The 21,088-nt window shown below is 36.9% G+C and overlaps 1 protein-coding gene and 1 long non-coding RNA gene across 5 annotated transcripts in view; one reads left to right on the top strand and one right to left on the bottom strand.

Moving 5' to 3' along the window:
• LOC112988888 (uncharacterized) overlaps positions 1-6,636 on the top strand; it is a 28,158-nt gene extending 21,522 nt beyond the window's left edge. Inside the window, exons 8-10 of the long non-coding RNA XR_010390508.1 lie at positions 1,422-1,564; positions 4,680-5,854; positions 6,522-6,636. This is a non-coding gene — a long non-coding RNA (uncharacterized LOC112988888). The remainder of the gene's footprint in view (positions 1-1,421; positions 1,565-4,679; positions 5,855-6,521) is intronic.
• Positions 1-21,088, bottom strand: part of COL4A4 (collagen type IV alpha 4 chain) — a 77,300-nt gene that overhangs the window by 38,772 nt on the left and 17,440 nt on the right. For all 4 annotated transcript variants that reach the window (XM_064516896.1, XM_064516898.1, XM_064516897.1 and 1 more), the window contains exons 5-17: positions 14,999-15,133; positions 14,045-14,089; positions 12,172-12,288; positions 9,161-9,229; positions 8,876-8,911; positions 8,072-8,134; positions 7,537-7,572; positions 7,329-7,370; positions 6,504-6,584; positions 5,159-5,212; positions 3,840-3,899; positions 3,153-3,197; positions 2,049-2,102 (exon numbers count right to left, since the gene is read on the bottom strand). In XM_064516896.1, coding sequence (XP_064372966.1) covers positions 2,049-2,102; positions 3,153-3,197; positions 3,840-3,899; positions 5,159-5,212; positions 6,504-6,584; positions 7,329-7,370; positions 7,537-7,572; positions 8,072-8,134; positions 8,876-8,911; positions 9,161-9,229; positions 12,172-12,288; positions 14,045-14,089; positions 14,999-15,133 — 837 coding nt within the window. The remainder of the gene's footprint in view (positions 1-2,048; positions 2,103-3,152; positions 3,198-3,839; positions 3,900-5,158; positions 5,213-6,503; positions 6,585-7,328; positions 7,371-7,536; positions 7,573-8,071; positions 8,135-8,875; positions 8,912-9,160; positions 9,230-12,171; positions 12,289-14,044; positions 14,090-14,998; positions 15,134-21,088) is intronic.

Here is a 21,088-nt window from a genome sequence, read left to right as displayed (position 1 = left end):
GAACTTACGATTGCTGTGTCTGATTTCATTCATGTATTGTAAAATTGAGTCAATTACAGTAAAATCAGTACCATATTTAATTGAAATGCTTTGATTTACAAATAAGATGTAATTGTTTGTCTTAAAATTGTATAAAAGAAATAGGAAATTACTTTTATGATGACAGATAAGCACTAAGGAAAGAGATTTCACAGTTTGATAGATATCAATGGTAAGAGATACTCTTAGTTCTTATAAAAAGTTCAGCACATCTGCATCAGGGAAACAAAGTGTCTATTAATGGCAAGGAAAATCACTTCTGCTTGGAAGACTTCTAAATTAGCTTGGATGCTGATAGTTAGGATTGCAAGTGAAATTGGCTTTAGGAAAGTTTTTTATGTGGCAAACAGCATTAGACTTTTTGCTTTGGTGTAGATTAGGAATCAGCCCAGCCCTTTACACTAAATGGGAACTGAGAACCCAAAAATGTGGATCTGGGAACTGCTTGGTGAGATAGCATTCCTGAGACTGGAATTCAGGGCCCTCTAGGACAGAGATGAGAACTGGGACTGTAAAACTGGATATCCGCTTTTATGAATAAAAGCAAGGAGTCCATGCCTCTGTCTGGGGGCTTTTTTAAAATATTGGTATCTCTGTAATATTTGAACAGTACTGGAGCTGTTGCTGATTGCCTTTTAACAGACGCCAGGAAGTTTTTCCTCTAACTGTATCTTGTTAAATGCAATAACACAATTGTGTATACTCTTTGGCTATTTTAAACAGGAATGTAAATTTGTCTTCCCTAATGATATAAAAGAGATTTCTATGTGACAAGAAAGAAAGCAAAAGTAAACCCCAAGATTTTTCCTCCTCTGATAAAGTTACAAAGTATTTTGAGATTTAAAATTAATGATCATGAAAGTAACAATAAAGATATGTACTATTGTATATGTAGATGGATGCGGTCCCAGTCATGATTGATTTGCATGCTAATTTTAAAATGACACAACCAGAAAACAAGAAAGAACTGAAGAGTCAATGAGCCAAGGTAAAAAAGTTCAGTTCCTGATACCTCCTGAAGTGGCAGATTCTAATGGTGCTCTTTGAGGATCTCCGTCCTTAAGCTTTTAGATTTATGACCATCTCCACGTGGCTGCTTAGTACTTACTAAGTTTTCACTGGACTGATTAGATCTGCACTTTTCAGGACTAATCTGATTTATCCAGTTGTTTTTCAAGCAGAATGGCAATGTACCTGTCATCTTTCTGAATCCTGCATGAGTTAACCTGAATTTTTTTCAGTTGGGTCCATACGTGATTCTTTCTTTTGCTCCATGCATGAACAAATGTAATGTCATCTTCCTGAATCTTTAATGCAGACATTCAGACTTTTCCCTAGCATTACCTACCGACAATTAATTATTCTCTGCTTACTCTTTGCAGTGTTAATTGATGGCTTCTGAAGCTGTGGGCTAAGGAACAGAGACTGAACACTGGTTCTGCCTATACAGTGTGATAATTCCTTCTCCATGTGTTGTCTCATATTTGTTAATAATGCCCTCAACTAAAGTAATATGCAAATCAGGGTGAGTATTTATTAACAACACACCACTCAGGGTTTGATTCCAGTTTTGGGGGATAATGGACTGCAATGATCTTTCTGTTATTGAATGAGACATGCAATGTTTCCATCTAATTAGCATCTGAATGATCCTGCATTGTTATAAAGCTGACAATAGGCAAATGGCAGAAAAATGAACATCCATGGACTTCTTCTTTTTCCAACTATGACTACATGAACTCAGGGTAACTGTTGGCAAAAGGGATTCACCAACTCCTGTGGTCAGCACTGTGGAGTTCCCCCTCTCATCGTACTCCCCAAGCAGGAAAGTTTACTTCTACAGTTATTTACCACTACTGTACTAAGTAACTAAGACTATCATGAAAACAGTAAATCTTAAAAGTAATTATGAATATAGAAAAGGCTATGATCTGATAGGCAAGTACATTTGGGAGGAACCATTAACATATATATAGATACATATGTGTATGTGTTTTTGTTCTTTTTACCTTTATGCCTGGATAGCCAACTTGTCCGGGAAAACCAGCAGCTCCTGGTTCTCCCTGGAAAAGATTACATAAATATCTTTGGGTAAATCTCTTAATACATTAATATAATTAACGTTGAACAAAAATCAATATGCCAGTCACACTGGCATGTTATAGTAACAGTCACAGTTTGTCTCAGAGAAATTAACTGAATTTGTACAACAGATAGTATGTTTCATAGAATCTCTTCAGTAAAAAAACAAAACAAAACGCATCTTTTTATCTATCACCAGGTTATTTTAGATAGTGGTCAGTGGTTCCAATGCAGCTGGAGCACAGAACTAGCTGGAATACATAGTAGCAGACTCTAATAGACTGCTTCTGTTTAATATAGCTGAAATTGGCTTGCTGCCTGCTGAATGACCCTCTTAAACTATTACTGCGTGGAAAGCAGCTGCATATCAGTTTCTCCTGTCCTTTTATGATCTATTAATGTATTCATTTATCCAGTATTCAAGCTCTTTGAGCTGACAATGGTAAAAAACAGAGTAAAAAGTAATTTTGCAGATAACAGTCACCTGGAGAATAATTCCAGAAGCAAATATCTGTACATTTATGTGATATATGAATAGTGTGACCATTACCTTAACTAGATTTGGAAATGAGCTCGGGAGAAGAGACAGGAAAAAAGGCAAGACCTACTTATATCTGCTGTGCTTTAATCCAGTAAGATGTTCTAAGTTCATAACTAACATTTCACAGACTTAACAGCAAAACTAAAATTTCATGAGCCAGAAAGGCAAACAAAATATATACATAAGATAAAGTGACAAAACTTGCCATACCACGTAATTTTTCTATCATGCTATCTGCATGTCCCACTGGCTATCCCTCTTGCTCACAACTTTGGATCCCATTGCCAATTTCAGCCCAATTTTGGAGAGGGCAGATGTCCCAAGGACAAGGAGTTCATACAATTTTAGTGGCAACAGGTAGCAGAGGAAAAATAAGGGAATGCTGTATGAGCTACCAAGTATCAAGGAATTCCAAAACTGCACAAATCCATAGGAAATCAGACCTCACTGATCCCACTGCTCACAGAGCTGCTTGGACTTTATTTCTTACCTTTATTCCAGGAAAACCTGCGGGTCCGTAAGAACCAGGACTACCCTGATAAAAGCAAGGAGATTGAAAACTAAAACAGTGAAAGCTTATTCAAAATGGCCTATTCAGAATTCCTGAACACTTAATATTCCGTAGATAATTACTACTTGGCATAATATTTCCCAGTAGCTAGCACTTGCAACTATTTTACAAATACTTTATATGAGAGATGGGCATGAATTTGAACTATAGCCAAGAAGTCTTCACTTAAATTTTTATTATATTGTACCAAGCATAACAACAGTCATATTGCTCCATGCGAGCGCTGTTATGCAAATCAAGTGGAAGCTGCTGCAAACACTTGCCACTGCTGTGTACCAAATACATTAAAATTAGTGTGTTAGTACTGTGCTACTGCACAGTAGCTTTGTGCAATACTAAATATTTATTGGATAAGCCCCCAGATTTGTTGTCTTTCCAAGGACAGAAAATACCTATGAGTTTATGTTTAAGTCTGGGACAGGGTGACTTCCTGGGCAAGACATATGTAAATACTCTATATAGAAAGTAAGACAGATTTTTTTTTTTTTTTTAAAAAAAAAACAACTTAAAATCTTCTTTTGAAATGCATATTTAAACTAACTGCCAAATATTTGCTAGAATAATTATAGTGACTTTGTGAAATAATTTATTCTGCAGCTTTCTTACCCGCACTCCAGGGAATCCAGGAATACCTTTTTCACCCTTTTCTCCTCGCCCAGATACACCCTGGAGCATTCAAAACACTTTGTTTAAACAAACTGCTTGGTGAAGTGCTGTCATAAACTTTATTTTATGTGCATGTTTATTAGGTTATGTATATATTAGGTTAATAGAACTTGTTTCACTTGTTAGGGTCAATCATTGGGGTTTATTTCATATAGCACTGCTTCAATTATTCAGTTATAGCTTTAGTTATTCAAGGAACATAAACTTGCTAGATCTTTTCTCCTAGCTTAATGGATCTTCAGCAGTTTGGATTTTTTTAAGCTCCGAGTCTGTGACCTTTTGGGCCACATCAGGCACTTTCTCAGTTACTGGTTGCAACTGGTGAGTATACTGTGATCTAGATGGACCCCTCTTTTTCAAAGTAAAACTTAAATGAAAGGTTTGTCACCTTTCCCAGGGCTGAATAATAGTGGTCCATTAATTTATGAAGGAAAATGACCTCTTGAAAAAGTGCTAGACTTAGAAATGTGATGTTCAGGCTCCTTGCTTCTTGTCTTCTGCCTGCAAAGTTAAGTGTTTAACATAGATTAACTAGCCTTGTTCTTTTGTGCCCAATTATCTTCTGTTTCTCTGAGATCTGGTAGTTTCCTGTCTGTGGATTTTTCCCACCAAAATTTATCAGAAATGAAGACTCCAAAATCACCTCTGTGGCTGCTTCTACTCAGCATCAAAGATCTCCTTCCTGGCAGACCAACTTGTAAATGAATTATGCTGAGAGAAGAAAAGAAAGGCCAGATGAGACGGCAAATAGCACCTCTCTCTCTCTCTCTCTCCAAACAGGTGGCTCTGCCTCTGCTACTCTTGAGGATACCCAGAATCCATGAAGTTAAAAGTCTCTCCCTAACATACTTATGCACCCTAATATGTCCCATTAAGATCCCATAAAAGTTAAGTTTGCTATCTTCTCTATTTCTCTTCCCGAGAAAGAATAATCTGTGCATTTATTTTCTTCACTATCCTAGTCACTTACATGACTGGGCTAACTTTTAACTGGATGACTTTTCCAGCTGGAAATGACACTGACCTTTCACCACCAGGCAACATTTGATAGGCAGGTATCAAATAGGACAGATTTGGAAAGATTTTTCCAAAGGGTTTTGAAACATTTTTGCTTTCACATTGATTTAGGTGGTGATTAAATTTTGTAACACAAGTGCTATTATTTCTTACAACACCTTGTGCTTTAAAAGATTAACTTAATAACCATAGAAGTTAACAGAACTTTGCCAGCACCATGTAAAAAAATTCACATTACTTACTTTGGGTCCATGTGGTCCTCTGTATCCGGTCATCCCAGGAAGTCCTTTTTGGCCCTAAGTATACAGGGAAAGCTTCTAAGTATATTTTAATATGCACAACATGCCTATGCGTCATTTAACTTTTTAAAGTCCTGTTCTGAATTACAGCTATTAAAATGGTACTTTGTTAAGCATGGGGCCTGTTCCTGTAGGTGTACTAGGCACAGGAAAATAGGAAAAATAAATATGTACTGACTTTTATTTCTGTTAACACTGCCTAACCAGCACAGCCACTCTGCAGTGAGACTTTTATCTTTCACATCCAGAAATGTGCTAACTGGAGCTTTGTTTCTACAAACACGCATGACAGTAGTTATATTTTGTTTGTTGCTCTATCTGGTTTGATGCAAGTATTCACTGCATCTAAGCTTGTGCGGTACAGCCCCAGTGTGAATGAGATGTATGGCTGGCATGTCACATTCAGCAGGAACATAGGGAGTTCATAAAGGTTCTTGTGGTCCTTCACCTCTCCCCCACAGGTTCATAGCTGTACATAATAACCATGTGCATGATCAAAAGCTAAGATCCAACATGTGAAATTCCTAGTTCCCTGAGTTGAGGCTGAAGGGCTGGCCACGCCAGATTCATCTTTTCATTTGTGTGTGTGAGCAAATCAGACTTCAGAACTGTAGAGACTCCAATGCAAGGCTCCATCAGGTAATTTTGGTACCTTCTGTTCTTCTTTAACAAGTATTCCAGTGTTTTAGGGCATACAATGAAGAATGATCCAAGACTTAAAAACAGGGGTGGTAGTGCGAATCTATTTTGACCAATGAAGTCCTGTAACTGTGGCTACAGGAGGTATGTCATTGAAGAAGTACGGTAAATAACAGGATCTTGCATTAAAAATCTACAACAGAATCACACCTATTTTTCATTTTAGAAAAGCAGGCTAGAAGGGTTAGAGCAGATAGTTCAAAACATTACATTGAAAAAAATTCAAATAGAACAAATGCCAAAGATCTAAAAAACAGTGTTAGAACTACGAGAAGAGCCACAAGAGATTCAATACCAGAGTAACCAGCTTCATGTGAGATGCCTGAAACATTATGATTTGCTAGTGATAAAAAGTGAAGAAAACCAAAGTAAGGGCAGTGTCTCCTTACTTTGCTAAAACAGGCATCTCTCAGGTAATGAGCTACAGCTCTCCTGAACGCCTGTAGGAAGGGTGCTGAACGGGATTTCTACTGAAGTTGATGGTTTATTACAGAAAGGTATGTCCTGTTTATGCCATCCTTGCAAAAATTGTATCACAGGATTGTATTTGCCAAGTTGAGCACTGTTAAATGCAAATAGAGATTAACACCTTTTCTCCTTTGAACAGCTGAGCTCCAGGAGGTCCAATTAACAGTGGTGACCCTGGTGGCCCAGGAAGTCCAACATCACCCTGCAGAAGTCAGAGGAACAACAGAAATAAATGGTCTGTTCAGGGAGACTTAGCACATATCCCTACTGTACTACAGAACTATGTATTTCTTTACTCACTGAACATGTGCTGACACCTGTAGATAAATCAGTGTTTATACTGAGGTCTATAAGCTACATTCTTCCCAGATGAGCATGACTGAAAGTCTTTATCCCCTTCTATTCTCCCCCCCTTACTAAAAATAACATTATAGTTAAGGAAATAAATGAGAGCTCTGAAGTCATGGCTCCTGCTCTGAGCCTGCTATGGAGAAAGTTGCAAGATTGTCAAGTTTCTTTGCTTTCCATACAATCACTCATATTCCAGCCTGAAGCCTTTGAGCACATGGCTTCATGAATGTAAAGATAAGATTTTCTATGGAAAGTTATGCATGTTAGAAACCTATATGGATTCCAAAAAGTGATTGGACCAATTCATGAAAGAAAAATCAAATATTCCACTTTGGTGTTGGAAGTCCTGAATATGCTAACAGGTGGGACTGGTAGAGGAAATATTACTATGTGCTTGTCCTGTTCTTACAGCATCACTGCAAGGTCAGAAAGTCTAAAGACACACACAGAACTCACACATCTGTATGTGTCCAAATCAACAAAAACTTGAGCTTGCATTTCTGTTTGAGGGATCTTCAATAAATGGAACTTTTTTTCTTAGGTTGTGCTTCTAATTCTAGAGCAAGGACAGCTTTAATAATTTTTGTATTCTTACCTGTTCCCCCTTTTGTCCATCCACTCCAATGCCTGGATTTCCCTAGTTGACAAAAAACATATGCAGTTTGAAGGTAATCAGAAAATGCTGATATTAGAACTTAATTAAGAAATTTCTTTGAGAAAAATGGATAACAGCCATAAGAGACATTTCAGATATCTGTATAGATCAATGCATTTCAGGAACCTCAGGAAAAATAGTTGCCTACCTGTTCACCTGGCAAACCTGGGAAACCTGGAGCACCCTTTAAAAGAAAGTGCAGAGAAGTTAGTATGTCTCACAGAAAAAGAGAGCTTTGCTTTGCAAATTATACCTACCTGATGGCATCACAGAGGGTAAGAATCTCCTCTTGGGGTGTACCCCTCCCAAATCGCAATTTACCTCACCTGGTTGCTGCTTTCAAAAGGGCTGAACTCTGGCTTCCCCCCTTTCCCGTCTCCCACAAGGTGGCCTTGGGGAAAGGGAATAAAGGAGAGCACACTACCAGCATTCCTCTATGACCATAGACTGCTAGGATCAAATGCATTCACACAGGCATGGGAAGAAACAATGTATGCTCCAATTCCCATACTTCCAAACTCACAAGGTAAGGTAAAACCTCTCTTTTTATCAGCTGCCTCAGAAATGATGTCTAGGCTTGAATTCACACTGTCTTAATTGACACTAAGGCAAGCTCTAAAAGCAGTAGACTAGATTCATGCATATTCTGAAAATACAAGGCTATATAACCGTGGTGATCTTACAGGCAAGCCTGGTTGGCCTGGGTATCCAGAGGGGCCTGTTGTACCTCTTGATCCTCTAGGTCCCTGAAAAAGATGGCAAAAGGCTTGTTTGTGAAAATACTCATGGCTTATCCTTTTCTTCACAAAGACAGTCTCCCTAAAATGCCTGCATCACCTGGACTCAGTCTACTGGCTACTGACTGCATTCCACCCACGTATCCTTGACCTGAAGTTTATACCACACCTGAAACATAACTGTCACTAGAGCAGCTCTGCACTAGTTTCTGGATGATATTGTAGAGATACTGGGCAATGCACAATTACATAATATCAATGGATTGAAAGAATACCTTGTTAGCAACTGTCCTAGCGTGGGGGGACTTGATACAGCTCATCAATTAATACTTTTCTGAAGGGCCTAAAAAGAGGATCCCAGAGCCATAAGAGTGTGAGTCTGTAAGAGCTCAGCAAGCATATTAAATCCTCTCTCCTCCCTCCGACATATTTTTATGGCCAAAATGTGGTAGTGTGCTACATGTTCTTGGAAGACCCAAAAGATACTTTTGAAGATGTCACAGTATTTTGGGGTAACAGCTGCTCAATGCACTGCCAGTGCCTGGGCCCAAACCACAATGCAGTAGGGGGCAAGGTCCATTTCCGCTCCTTTGAGTAAGTATGAACTGGCCATGGGGGCAATCTATAGGAACTGAATTTTTGTTAGACTCTATTCCAGAATATTTTGTAATTTAAAAAAGACAGGGAGAAACCCCAGTATTGCTTTATTACATTCAAAAAGCATGTACAGAACCTGCTGATTGTACTTACTGGCATGCCAGGAGGTCCAGGATCACCTCTGTCTCCCTGTAATGACAGTCATTTAGCAAATGAAGTATCACAAGCTTTGACTTTTAATTGTTGTGGGAATCTTCTAGCTTTATAGCTTTTAAGATCTCAAGTTATCTGTTCTAGTTGTATATTTGCATTTAATTTTGTTTACAGCAAGCTTTATTAAACAGTTAGGATTTCTGAGAACAATTAAATGTGCCATACATTTTTTTCTTTAAGATATATATACATATATACACGTATTTTTTGTAATTATATACTCACTGGAGGTCCTCTTCCAAAATGGGAAACATACACTGAATTTCCTTTTTCTCCTTTTTGCCCTGGATACCCCTTTAAAGTAAAAAAAAAAAGTCTTGTAAAACATTATGCTCCACTTTTTGATACCATAAATTCATCGATAATTCCCTTGGCTGTGTTTTTCTGGTGTCCATACGTCACTAGGTAATCCATAAGAATCACTATCACTGTATTAGCATTTTGCAGTTCTTTTGTCCAACAAGACCCTTAAATGTAAAATTACCTTCTTACTGGTGAGCAAAACAGCTCCTCCCAGCTTTTGGACTCCTGCTCTGTTATGGCTTCCTTAGCTCTTGGGTGCGTCAGTATTTTAGAGTCTTTCCAAACCTTGCTTTTCTATCAATATTGCTGTCTTTTATTTCACTGGGTCAGTGGCTTTATGTATTATGCACTTTGCTTCTCCAAAAGTTCATGCCATGATTTAGAAGCAGCTACAGTGATTCTGCACACAGGTTTCAGGTTAAAAACCTGAAAGCATGGACTGCTTTACATGCATAACATTCAACATTTCCAGACACTAGTAAATATGTCTTACAGTCTACACAAAAAGTAAATCCAATGCCTAAAGGCCCTGTTTTTCATAAAATTAAGTTTCCATGCTACTTGGAGTGGAATCTTCACATAACTTAGCCTATCCTAGCACCCTCCAAACCTCAGTCTGACTTAGCAGGAATGATGATTGCTTTTGCAAAATTTTATTTTCATGCTTAATTCACTATTACGAGCATGATACATATATATGTAAGGAACAGATATATATAGGCATTACTTCTGAAGTTTTCTCACAAGAAATCCAAGTGTCCTGGGTATAATTAATTGGAGTCTATAACCAATTAGCTATTGACTTCGATAAACTGGTTACTGTTATTCATAGAATTTAACCACTTTAAAACTGTATTGGTTTCTGATATTTATGGTGGCTGTTTAAATCCTGAATCAGAATAAAATAGGTAAAGTCCTTACCCCTACATGCTACAAAGTGTACAAATGCTACAAAAAAGAGAAGAGTTACAGCTGCCTGCAGCTGCATATATCTACAGTAGACTGGATACAGATTACAGGTCAAACAATAGATGCTTAGGAACACATTAAACACATGAAAAGCTATGTTTGTCTCTGCATTATTTAACTCATGTTTCTAAATGCATTTTACATCTCATCTCTTCCATAATAAAACTTCTTTATTAGATTCAGTTTGTTACCTTCTACATGACTTAAGTAAAGACTTACAAATAGAAACCCTTTTCTTTTCCAAGTTATTGGTGAGGTAAATGTACAGATCCTAAAAGATAACAGAAGTAAAGCTGACAAATACATATGCAGCGTTCCATAAAATTATAAGAGACAATAAGTAGGAAATAAAATGTTAGCTGTAATATATAGTCAAGCTGGTACTTGGTGCAACAAATTGATTTAAAAACAGGCAATTTGCATAGAGAGGTTGGAATGACATTCTTGTACACCAAGCAAATACGGTTACTATGTCTTGCTTTTCTGGGTAGCCAAATTAATTTGCATTGGAATTTCAGTGTGGATATCCAAGGTTACATGCCTATTGTGTCTCCATTCCTTTTTGAGTTGCAAACACTTTTCTAGGCCTGCCAAAGAGCATGCTCCTGGAATTGGAGGATTTATGCTATAATTTGTTCAGTGTCTCATTTTCCTTTTATGTCCCTTGGCTACTTTAGTTAAAGGCAAACTTCATTTCAAAAGCCGCAATAAGTGAGAAAAAGTGAGCAGAAGCCATTTTACCATTTCAGAGGGTAATGGGTTACCTTCTGAGAGATGTAACACATCAGGTTATTATCAAGTTCTTTATCAGGTTGTGAGTTTGACAGTATCTATTACAGGTCCAAGACTGGAAATACATGGGTTTTTTATTTACTATATTTTGGTAATTTCTTCTCACTATCTCACCCTTTGCACATTTTTTGATTGCCTAGGGCTAAATCAGCATGTTATTTAGCTCCCAGTAAACACATCTGACTTTCATTTAAACTGCAGTTGTTTTTTTTTGTTTTGTTTTGTTTAGAAAATTTTAGGGAAGCTCCTAAACCAACTAATGAGCTATTAATCATCCAGAACTAAAACCTGTTTCTGTAAAGAGTCAAAGACTAGGGACTAGATATGTTCAGAACAATTTCTTTAGAGCTACAGCAATTTATATCATTTACTGATATGACTTTGTGTTTTTATCTTTATTAGTAAGGTATTGCTAGCCTAAATATTTAAACAATTTTAAAATGTTTCCCATTTTAACAGGAAAAGTGAACAATATTAAAGTGCTAATTTTAAACATTTTAACTAAAAAGATCTCTATGTGTATGGATAAACACCCAGGCAAGACTGGGTGTGCACACAGCAGTCATGAGCAGATATGCATAAGAAGTGGTACATGGCCACTTACAGTTGTAAGACCATAAGTTTGGAGGAGATCTGTTGATAGACTTGTGTGATCTACCACTGAAAATCTTCAACTGTTACAGAATTTAGACTTGCTGAAACTTTCACCGACTGCTGAGTCCTCTCGGATATATCCCTACTATTAAGGTTTTCAAGATTTTTCCAATAGTGACAAATGGTACAATGTTTTCAAGCTATTCCTTCTCAATTATACTTCCTTAAAATGGTATTGGCTTTGGTATGGTTATGTGTTAGGGAAACAAAGCAGAATTTAACTCTCAAGTTAGACAAATATACTTTAAGGATAAAAACTTATTTCACATTCAAGTTTGGACTTAATCTGGCAAGCTACAAAGTGTTCTTCATTCCTATTAGCCTTAGGAAGAATGGAAGGTGTCTGGAACTTCATGGTGCAGTATAGAAAATATCCTAGCACAGCAGATGAACCCAAGCACTCACAGCCATAAAACTAGTGCCATAGTCTAAAACTCCTTTCATTTTAAGACCTGTTATCTTGGAGGGAAAATGCAGATATACATTATCAAGAGATAGTAAAAATTCTTCTAACATACATAAGGACCTCTTGGTCCAATGTATCCATTTTCGCCTGGGAATCCTGGATCTCCTCTTGAGCCATTGCAGCCATCCAAACCACGCTTGCCTGTGGGTCCTTCACTTCCTGGTAATCCCTGACAGACAGTTTAATATTTATTAGAGATATACCATGATAGACAGGGAACTACTTTTTTTACTGAGCAGAATAGTTCAGAGACAAATATTCCAGAACTGGAACAGAGGACATCTCACAATGGTCCCAAATTTTAGATTAGAAATGTTTTCTGTTGTGATTAATAGAAGTTTTTTTTGTGTGTGTAACAGGTAAAAAATCTGGACCCTAAGTTTTTTATATCTTGTTCTTTGATGCCTAGCAAATATGAGAGGGACAGCACAGGATAGAAAGACCAGAATCTGCTCTTACTTGAGTGAGTAAATAATGCGCTATTTTCTGAAGGAAAGCAGACTGTAGCCCTCAAACTGTAATCTTTCTTGTGGCTGTAAGGAAAAGCTATCCTGCCTAGGAACACATAGTATAGCTTTATTATTTCTGAAAGACACACACAGAGGTCATCTGAAGCAGCCTCATATTTTTTAATTGATTAGGATAAAATAATGAAAAACAGGACTGAGCTTGAATCAAGCATACAGTAACTGCAGAGAAATATAACTGTACATTCCAGAACTGAGGAACTGATTTTTTAGTTCCTAGCATGAAGTACCTAGCACCTAGCATGAATTAATCAATATCCAGATTGGTTTCAATTGTACTCCAAATGAGACACTAGACAATAGAAGCAGTGAGGAAAATTCCTTTAGAATGATCTTTCCATGCGAGAAAAATTACTTTCACAAAATTTAAATTTTTTGTAAGGAAAAAATAATTTTGCCCCAAATAATTTTTTTTTTTTTTGTTCTGAAAAATCATCAGGAAAGTATCCTGGCCATTTGTCTGAAATGCTCTTGTTGATGTTACTTTCTTCCTGTCTTTAAGACTCTTTAGCCCAATTTGTGGAAACTTAATTAAAATTTTTCATGAAAAGGATACCTATTTCTTGGGAGTTCTTCTTTCTTGTGCTAAATTTTGGCCTTGTGACCTGCACATTATACAGACATTCTGGCAGCACTCCCATTGTTAAGTACGGAGAGCTGACAAGCAGATGCTAAGGCACTCATTCAGTTTCTGGTTCTCTGTTTTCACATTCAAAATTCAACATTTTTACTTTGCTTAAGCTGCATGAAACCAATAACAGCATAGGAATTCAGTTATAATAAACAGCATTTTTCAAAATACTGGATCTAACAAATATTGTCTTTCTTCTACCACATCATTTCCATACTGAAAACCAGAGTCACAAAAATGCATAATCGCATGCACATAAAGATATACCTAAGACCCACTTTACTACTTCAGTCCCTATTCAGGTAAAACTCACTGGACTCAGTGGTTGCTTTTTTTCCTGCAAAAGGACTTCAGGCAAAAATCAAAAAGTTCAAACAAAAAAGGATAAATGATTTGAGATACTTTTGGAATTAAGAATGAAGAAAGCAGACTGCAGCCTGCTATAGAGCCTGAGAAAATAAACTCATTGTTTTTAATCCTACCTCTGACACTTATGTGCTCTATGGACTTAGGCCAGTCTCTGCTTTCACTACTCCCTCTCCATGAAAATGATTTACTTATTTTATTGGGATTTTGTGGAGTTTATTATTATTAATAAACAGTTGTTAACATTGTATTTTACATTTCTGCAAAATATGTAATTCCATAGGTGACACAGTAATAGTGGGTATAAAACCAACCAATTTATTGAGTGTATTATTCTATTAGAGGATTTGCTATGACTTTATAGACTAATTCTTATAAAGCAATATTCACTCAATACATACAGGAACACCGTCTAAACCAGGAAATCCCGGGACTCCTGTTGGGCCCTAAAAAATAGATGACACGGAAAAACAAAGCTGTTGAGGTCATTAACCCTTAAAAAGAATGAAAAATAAGAATATGCTATACCATATAGGGAGAAATAAGAAACAGTCTTGCTTGAAATATGAATCAAAGCCATGATTGTAATGAGAAATAAATATCTGACAAAGGGTACACAGCCTTAGCATGAGGCTAGCTGATAGTTACACATACACAGATGGTCCTGGACAAATGTCAAAAATTCATTCTCTAAAGACTATAAGACTACACATAAGAGGAAGTTGGCTATAACTTATAAAATAATTGCGTATGTCATTTCACAACTCTGCTCCTGTTCTAGTAATACCAGCAGCACACTTTCTATCGACTACAGCAACAGGGCTTACATTTCACCGATGTTAGAAACTGACCTTTGTGATTTGAATTACACACCAAGATCAGTGGAATTAGATCATTAAGACTAATATAAAGTGCCAAGAGCCAAGCACAGGGATTGTACAACTATGAAAGAGAAGGACCTCAAGGGCTACTTAAACTCCCATCACAGAGTAAGTGGCAATAATGTTTTGCTTAGTGTACAACACTGTTTTTAAAGTACCATACTCCTCCCCTGAGTTGCACATTCCTTCCACAGCCCTTTCTGAGGTTATTAAGGGTGATATGGTAGATGCCAATCAGAGACTGGATCTCTTTCATATTTTTTGTTCTTCTGATGATTCTAACGTAGCTATCCACAGCAAATATCCCCCTATACATTTTTTTCAAAGAAAACTGTAACTGATTTCAGTGACAATTTTATGTGAGCAAGAGCGGGATTTGGCAAATGTTTTTTGATCATTCAGGTTCTGTTTCACTTGGCACTATTTACCATTACATATGGCACACACCCAGAAGAACTCTGTGCTATTTCCTACCTTATCACCTTTTTCTCCAGCTGGCCCAGGTTGCCCATTCTCACCTCTCTGACCTTTTTCACCTGGCAGACCAGCTGGTCCTGTAGATCCCAAGGATCCAATTGGACCTTGAGCTCCCAGCTCACCAGGCTGACCCTGAAAAGAATCCAAAGTAGTAAGTGAATAATGCTGTAAATCTCAGAGCAGGCAGCATTTTGGAGATGACTCTGTGGATAACACAAGGCTTACAATGCACACATACATATGAGTCAAAGCAGCTTGCTGTACAGACTGCAGACCTCTTCCATGCATTAGATACTATAGGAACACAACTTCCAATTAGAAAACTTCCTTAAGATGGTAACTTCTTTCCACCTTCATCAGGTCTCCAACACCACCTCTGAGAGGACTGTGAAAAACTACAAGTCTTCCTGGCTCTCCCAAGGTAAGTAGCACTTCTGTGAGCCTAGGACTCCACTGAGCATCACATTTTTGCCACCAGAGAAGTGATGGTTCATTTTAGGCAAAAGGACTTTGTAAACATTAGAACAAATTGAGAAAGTTCACTCTTTCTTTCAAATCATACTGTATGTTCACTATCTTCAGTTTTTTTTATCTCAAATATCTTTTATCATCTCTCTCAGATTTTAATGCCTCATTTTAAAAGTTGCAAAGTTTCCAACATAAAAAATATAATTGTTAGCAAAAATATTTATGAAAAGTATCAGTTCTAACAGATTATATAAACTGTATTAAAAAGGAGGTGCAGAATGTCATTTATCTGTATGTAGCTCTAAAGTGAGTATCTGTCCCTTCAGTACCATACTGACCATTTCTATCTATTTTTACTAATTTTTCCAAAATAATAAATATTCTCCAGAAGTGAAAAAAGTTTCCACTCCAAAGAGCAGCTGGATTTTTGAGTCTATAGGATTGGTAGGAGATTGCTTTGGTTTTGTTGCAGTTTTTGTTCTGTGCAGTTAAGCAACTATAAAATCATAAATTCAAAGTGCTGAAGAAAATAAGCTTTCTAATCAAACAAGCTTGAAATGTGAAATATCTACGCTTTTAACGCTACAAATCCTACAAATTTACAGGTCTTTAGTTCTCATCTCTAACATTCTGTATGTTTGTTTTGCCCTAACTTGTTTAGTCTTCCAGCTGAAGAGCATTTTGCTTTCTTTTTCAGAATTAACCTATCAATTATACCACATTACTACAAGAAAGAGCAAAATTGAGCCCTATGCTTTCCAGAGAAAAGTACAGGATTCTAAGACCACTTAGGGCAGTACAGAATTTTTCAGTACAATCTCCATTCACAGAAATGATGGATCATACATTCATTTCTATGAATGGGTTGAAGAAAAACAACATGTCAGAAATCAAAGGTGTTTGTAGATAGGTATGTTAGCTTCAGGAATCAAATTACTTTGAAGCAGTAAACTACATTATACTCAGAGTAAACATTTTAAGAGACTGAATCTGTCTGAACAAAGTCTAGTTGTAAATTCCAAGAAGAGTGCTAAACCTTTTTTTATTTAGCCTCTATTTTTCTTCTAAAATATGATAAAAACAATATTATTTGATATTTTGGGCATGAAGTGAAGAAAAGTATGGAATGCATCATTCAATCAAGTTAGCAAAGAAACAGAGTAATGAGAATGTAATTTACTCCAAACTATTTGCTTGGTACAGCAACATACTATTGGCCTACGTAGTACAGGAGATATGAGTGGATCGCTACTAGCCCTGAAGCTATGAGGAGTTTAGTCCACAGACTAGTAAAAGAAGTCCTACTCTTACAAATAGCGATAGTAGAGGACTTCTTCGAATAATATCCCTGTGTAACTCATGTTCTAGTTGTTTCTTCTGGCTCTCCTCACTTAAGCCTTGATCCTGCCTTCGGTAATGTCCCTGGCAAAAATACCAAGAAAGGATGGGCAAGTTGTCTTCAACAACTGTTGTAATTTTCTTGATACTCTAATTTGAACAGTGTAAACTGTTATGCAAATTCAGGACTAGTGGCAGCAGGTTCTGCTGATTCTGAATCCTTTTAACAATGAATGGACAGTTAGGATTCTGGGTGTTGTTATTCAATTTGAATGTTTGCTTGCATAAACAATTGCAGCCTATCTATTGGCATTTCAGCAGTGCCTTGCACATCCTCTGTTGTAAAACTGAATTTATTCATTTAAGAACTCCTAATGCAGATAGTAAACCTTTCAAATACTTGATAAAAAAGACTAGACAGCCATTTTCAATAAAGCATAATTCTGAGTATAAGAAAACAAAATGAATGAGACTAATAACATAGTAAAATACAAATGTTTCAACCATTCTTTCTGGTGGGAGAGGTAGTTTCTTATTATACTGAATTAGCTGTCACTACACAACATAGCACTCATCAACAGGAAAGAAAAGGCATTAGCTATTTTTCACTAATGCTCTTAGTGTTAACAATGCATTTTGTTGACAAGAAGCTTCTGCAGCAACTTAAACATTTTTAATTCAAAATGTACATGCTCAGCTTTCAAGAGCTGAAAGAGAAAATTTTCAAATCATGTTATATTCTTTAGACAGTTGAAGACATCTGATTTTGACAGTACTCAGAAAAAACCTTAGACACTGCACAAATTCTAACTATCCATCACAATTAATCAATAAACACCTCCAAGACAAGTGGTCCTTTAGGCTGATAAAGTGTCTTAAGTTAGTTGCTAGCTTGTGAATTTAATTGACTCCAGGGTTTATGTCTTCAGTAGGAGGTAGTGAAGTCCGGAGAGAGGAGGGAGGAAAAAAAAAAAGATTCAGTGAATCCAGAATTCACAATAGATTTGACAGCTGATACAACTTTAGCGTGCCATGTGAAGCCGGTGGATTGTCTCTCTTTCTTTCAGCTCAAAGACTGATAATGACTGATAATGACTTTGTAAAGACCAAACTGATACCATGTCATAACATCTATTATCACATCTATTATTTGTGCCCATCCAGTGTGACTACCACTGTAAAGGACAGCTGTCTAAATAGAGGATGAAGGTAGTCATGCTCATGTGAAAATGACAAATTAGCTCAGTTAAAATGGACAGAATATTATGCCTGCTCTGCCATCTGATGCCAATAAATTCCTTTAGGATTTCACTGCCTTGTTAATTGTCTAGGTCAGGAACTACCCATGCCAAGACTATGGTCTGTTATTTTAGCATATCCTGGGCTTGACCTGCATTAAGAAACTGACTTTTGACAAAACAAGATTGTATTTTTTTTAATTAAGCATGCTTCCTAAGACTAAGACTGCAAATACTTCAGAATCATGCAGCAAAGCATTTAATACTGTTTAGAAAGGGCAATAGCCAAGGTTATTTGGAATGACTCATCGTTTTTGTTGCCTGACTTGAGACACCTAAGAGCACTTTTTTTTTTTTTTTTGAGTGCCCTGAGCACTAATTATGTTAAAATCAGACATTTAAAAGGAGTCTTAAACTGGAAATGGAAAAAAAAGGGAAATTCTCCAAAAATCACAAATCACTGGCTAATGCTATTGGACCAAATTCTGTGACTCTCTTCTCATTGCCAATCAAGTCAAAAGAAGTCCAGCTATTCCCTTCAGTTAGAACAGTACCATAGGTTACAGCCTACGCGGATGTTTCAATGATGTGTAAATTGCATTTACCTTCTGTTCACATGAACAAAAATAAAAATACTCAGCAACTCCATAGAACTGGATCCTAGGCAAATAATATAGTGCCCTTTTTCATTCTGTACTAGAGTCTGGCATGTAACCAGGGTCCTTCTATTACCAGGGCAGGATGCGGAAAGGGAAGGAAGTGGAATAGTTTGGGGGCAACAGAGGAGAACACACAAAGACATTAGCAGACAGATGTTTTCTTATGTAATTTGCTCAGCAGGATGGGAGCATCTGCTACTCCTCTAAGCTCCACCCATATCCTCTCCACTTTTGGAAGAGTGAGTCTATCACACAGGGCAAAGGCACAGCTTCCAGAGTGTGTAGGGGTGTCCTCTCCTTCTCTACTTTAACTATGTAGGACTGGGACCAAAACCATTTTACTGTAAGTCAATGTTCCAAAATCTACCTTCTAAATATTAACTTTTTGCAGACTAGATGCAGATGACAAAACACACAACTAATTGGCATTAAATCCACTCTCTTATCTTTACCAAAACAAATTTTTCTTTGACTGTGAGTTAAATGGTGACAGCTTATTCAAACATATGGGATATACTTTATTCTCAGTTTGTTCAGAAGCAGCAGATCACTTAGTGACTTTTAAATATTAGGCAACTTCTTTCTATGGACAGATTTTGAGTTGGTTAAATGCAGTAGTAACCTTTGAAGCTTGACTGGTCTCTGCATCTGGATCGTGCTTGCACTCTATTGGAAAAGTCTGTGCTCTTTCAGAGTTTTTTCTAATGATCCAATATGCTACAGGAACATACTACCTGATGCTGCTGCTTGGAGTTCACAGTGATAATTCACTAAAGCACCACAAAGCACACTAGAGCTGAAAACATTTTTCACAGTGTACTTGGTTTTATTTTTAATCCTGTGCAACCATGAAGAGAAAAAGCATCCAGTAAGCCAGTGGGTGTCACTATTGTGCTAGAGAAACACTGAATAAGAGAGAATTTGGCACTGAAACTCTTAAAGACTGCTAATGGCTGAAAGCAGAGAGCTGCAAATGGAGCACTTTAGACCACAAAGAATTAACATCAGATTAGCTAACAAAATCAAATTTACTTTTGTTCTGATTCTGAAAAAAGTCAGTGATTGGCAATATTTGTGTCACTCAGATCTATGAAAATGAATGGTTTTGTAGAGCTTTGCAGTCCCTCAGGTGGTCTTGCTCAGTGTGTAAAAGGTTGCCAATCTACAGCAACTGAGGAAAAGCACTATATATAGTATGGTGGGACAGACAAACCAAAATTATTGAGGAAAGAAAGATACTCAAAACAAAAGATTATCCATCAGGATCAAACTTTTGAAAAATTTGGAAACGTATCTAATATGAAAAATGTTAATTTACAGATGCTCTAGGTGGACATGGTGTATGAAGAACAGCCTCAAAGAGACTTTACAGAAAGGAGAGTGGAGTGATCCTGTTCCTATTCCATTTCCTGGTAAGGAGGCTCCATTCCCTACCAGTTCAAAACCTAACTACTGAACTCAGAGAATTGCCTACTGCTCTGCCGAGTAATAGATTAGTGGTCTGCTTCAGACTGTTTCTCCAGGTCTGTTGTTCTATGGTTCTCAGCTAATATATGTGAAATATGATAGAAACACTTCAGAAATGTATAACTAGTTTCAGAAATCTTCCATTTTAAAAATGTATTATAGCTAATATACTGGGAAAAATGATCCAAGAGTATGAAGCAAATAATGGGACAGATTTGAGTCTCCTCAAATGCTAATGTTTATGCACCTCTGATAGTGGATTCAGCTAAAACATGTGTATTTGATGTCAAAAATAAGAATTTTATATATTTGCTTCCTGAGTGTGCAGCTTGAAAACTCAAATACAATGTTGGATATTCCATGTGAACAACAAATTGTCGTTTATGTTCTATATGCCCAACATTTCAATAGCATATTAGCATGCAAATAAGCACGGTTTAACAAATGCCTCTTAGTCCTGGAAACAGACAGAATTTACACAATTTTCCAGTTAGTGAATCTTAAGTGTATTTATACTGTTCTATAACTTGGACTCAGTTAACCCACAGGATCTGTTATGGAAATGTGATAACAGTAGTGATGCCAGAGGACAAACCTACCATAGAGTTAAATTTCACCATTTTTACGTCACTGCCCTGAAGTACATGCATCAGCTGACTTTCTAGCTTACCTGTGACAACAAATTAACTCAGTATCTCTCAAGAATGCTTAGTCCTTATACTTCATATGCCAAAAAATGTGAGATCTTCCTCTTAGATTTGTTTGCTAGGTTCTCTCTTACATGGTATCAAGGACAATCTTAAAACTACTGTGAAAACAAGCCACTCGCTTCATATGCAAAAGAATGAACATTGGTCTTGCTGAGTTACATTTGCTATTCACTTTGCTCCAGGCATTTCACATGATCTCATAGCAGA

This window comes from Dromaius novaehollandiae, chromosome 9 (genome assembly GCF_036370855.1).
Source record: "Dromaius novaehollandiae isolate bDroNov1 chromosome 9, bDroNov1.hap1, whole genome shotgun sequence".
NCBI classification, from domain to species: Eukaryota; Metazoa; Chordata; class Aves; order Casuariiformes; family Dromaiidae; genus Dromaius; species Dromaius novaehollandiae.
The sequence above is the reverse complement of the archived record's forward strand: the minus strand, read 5'-3'. Positions and strand labels throughout refer to the sequence as shown.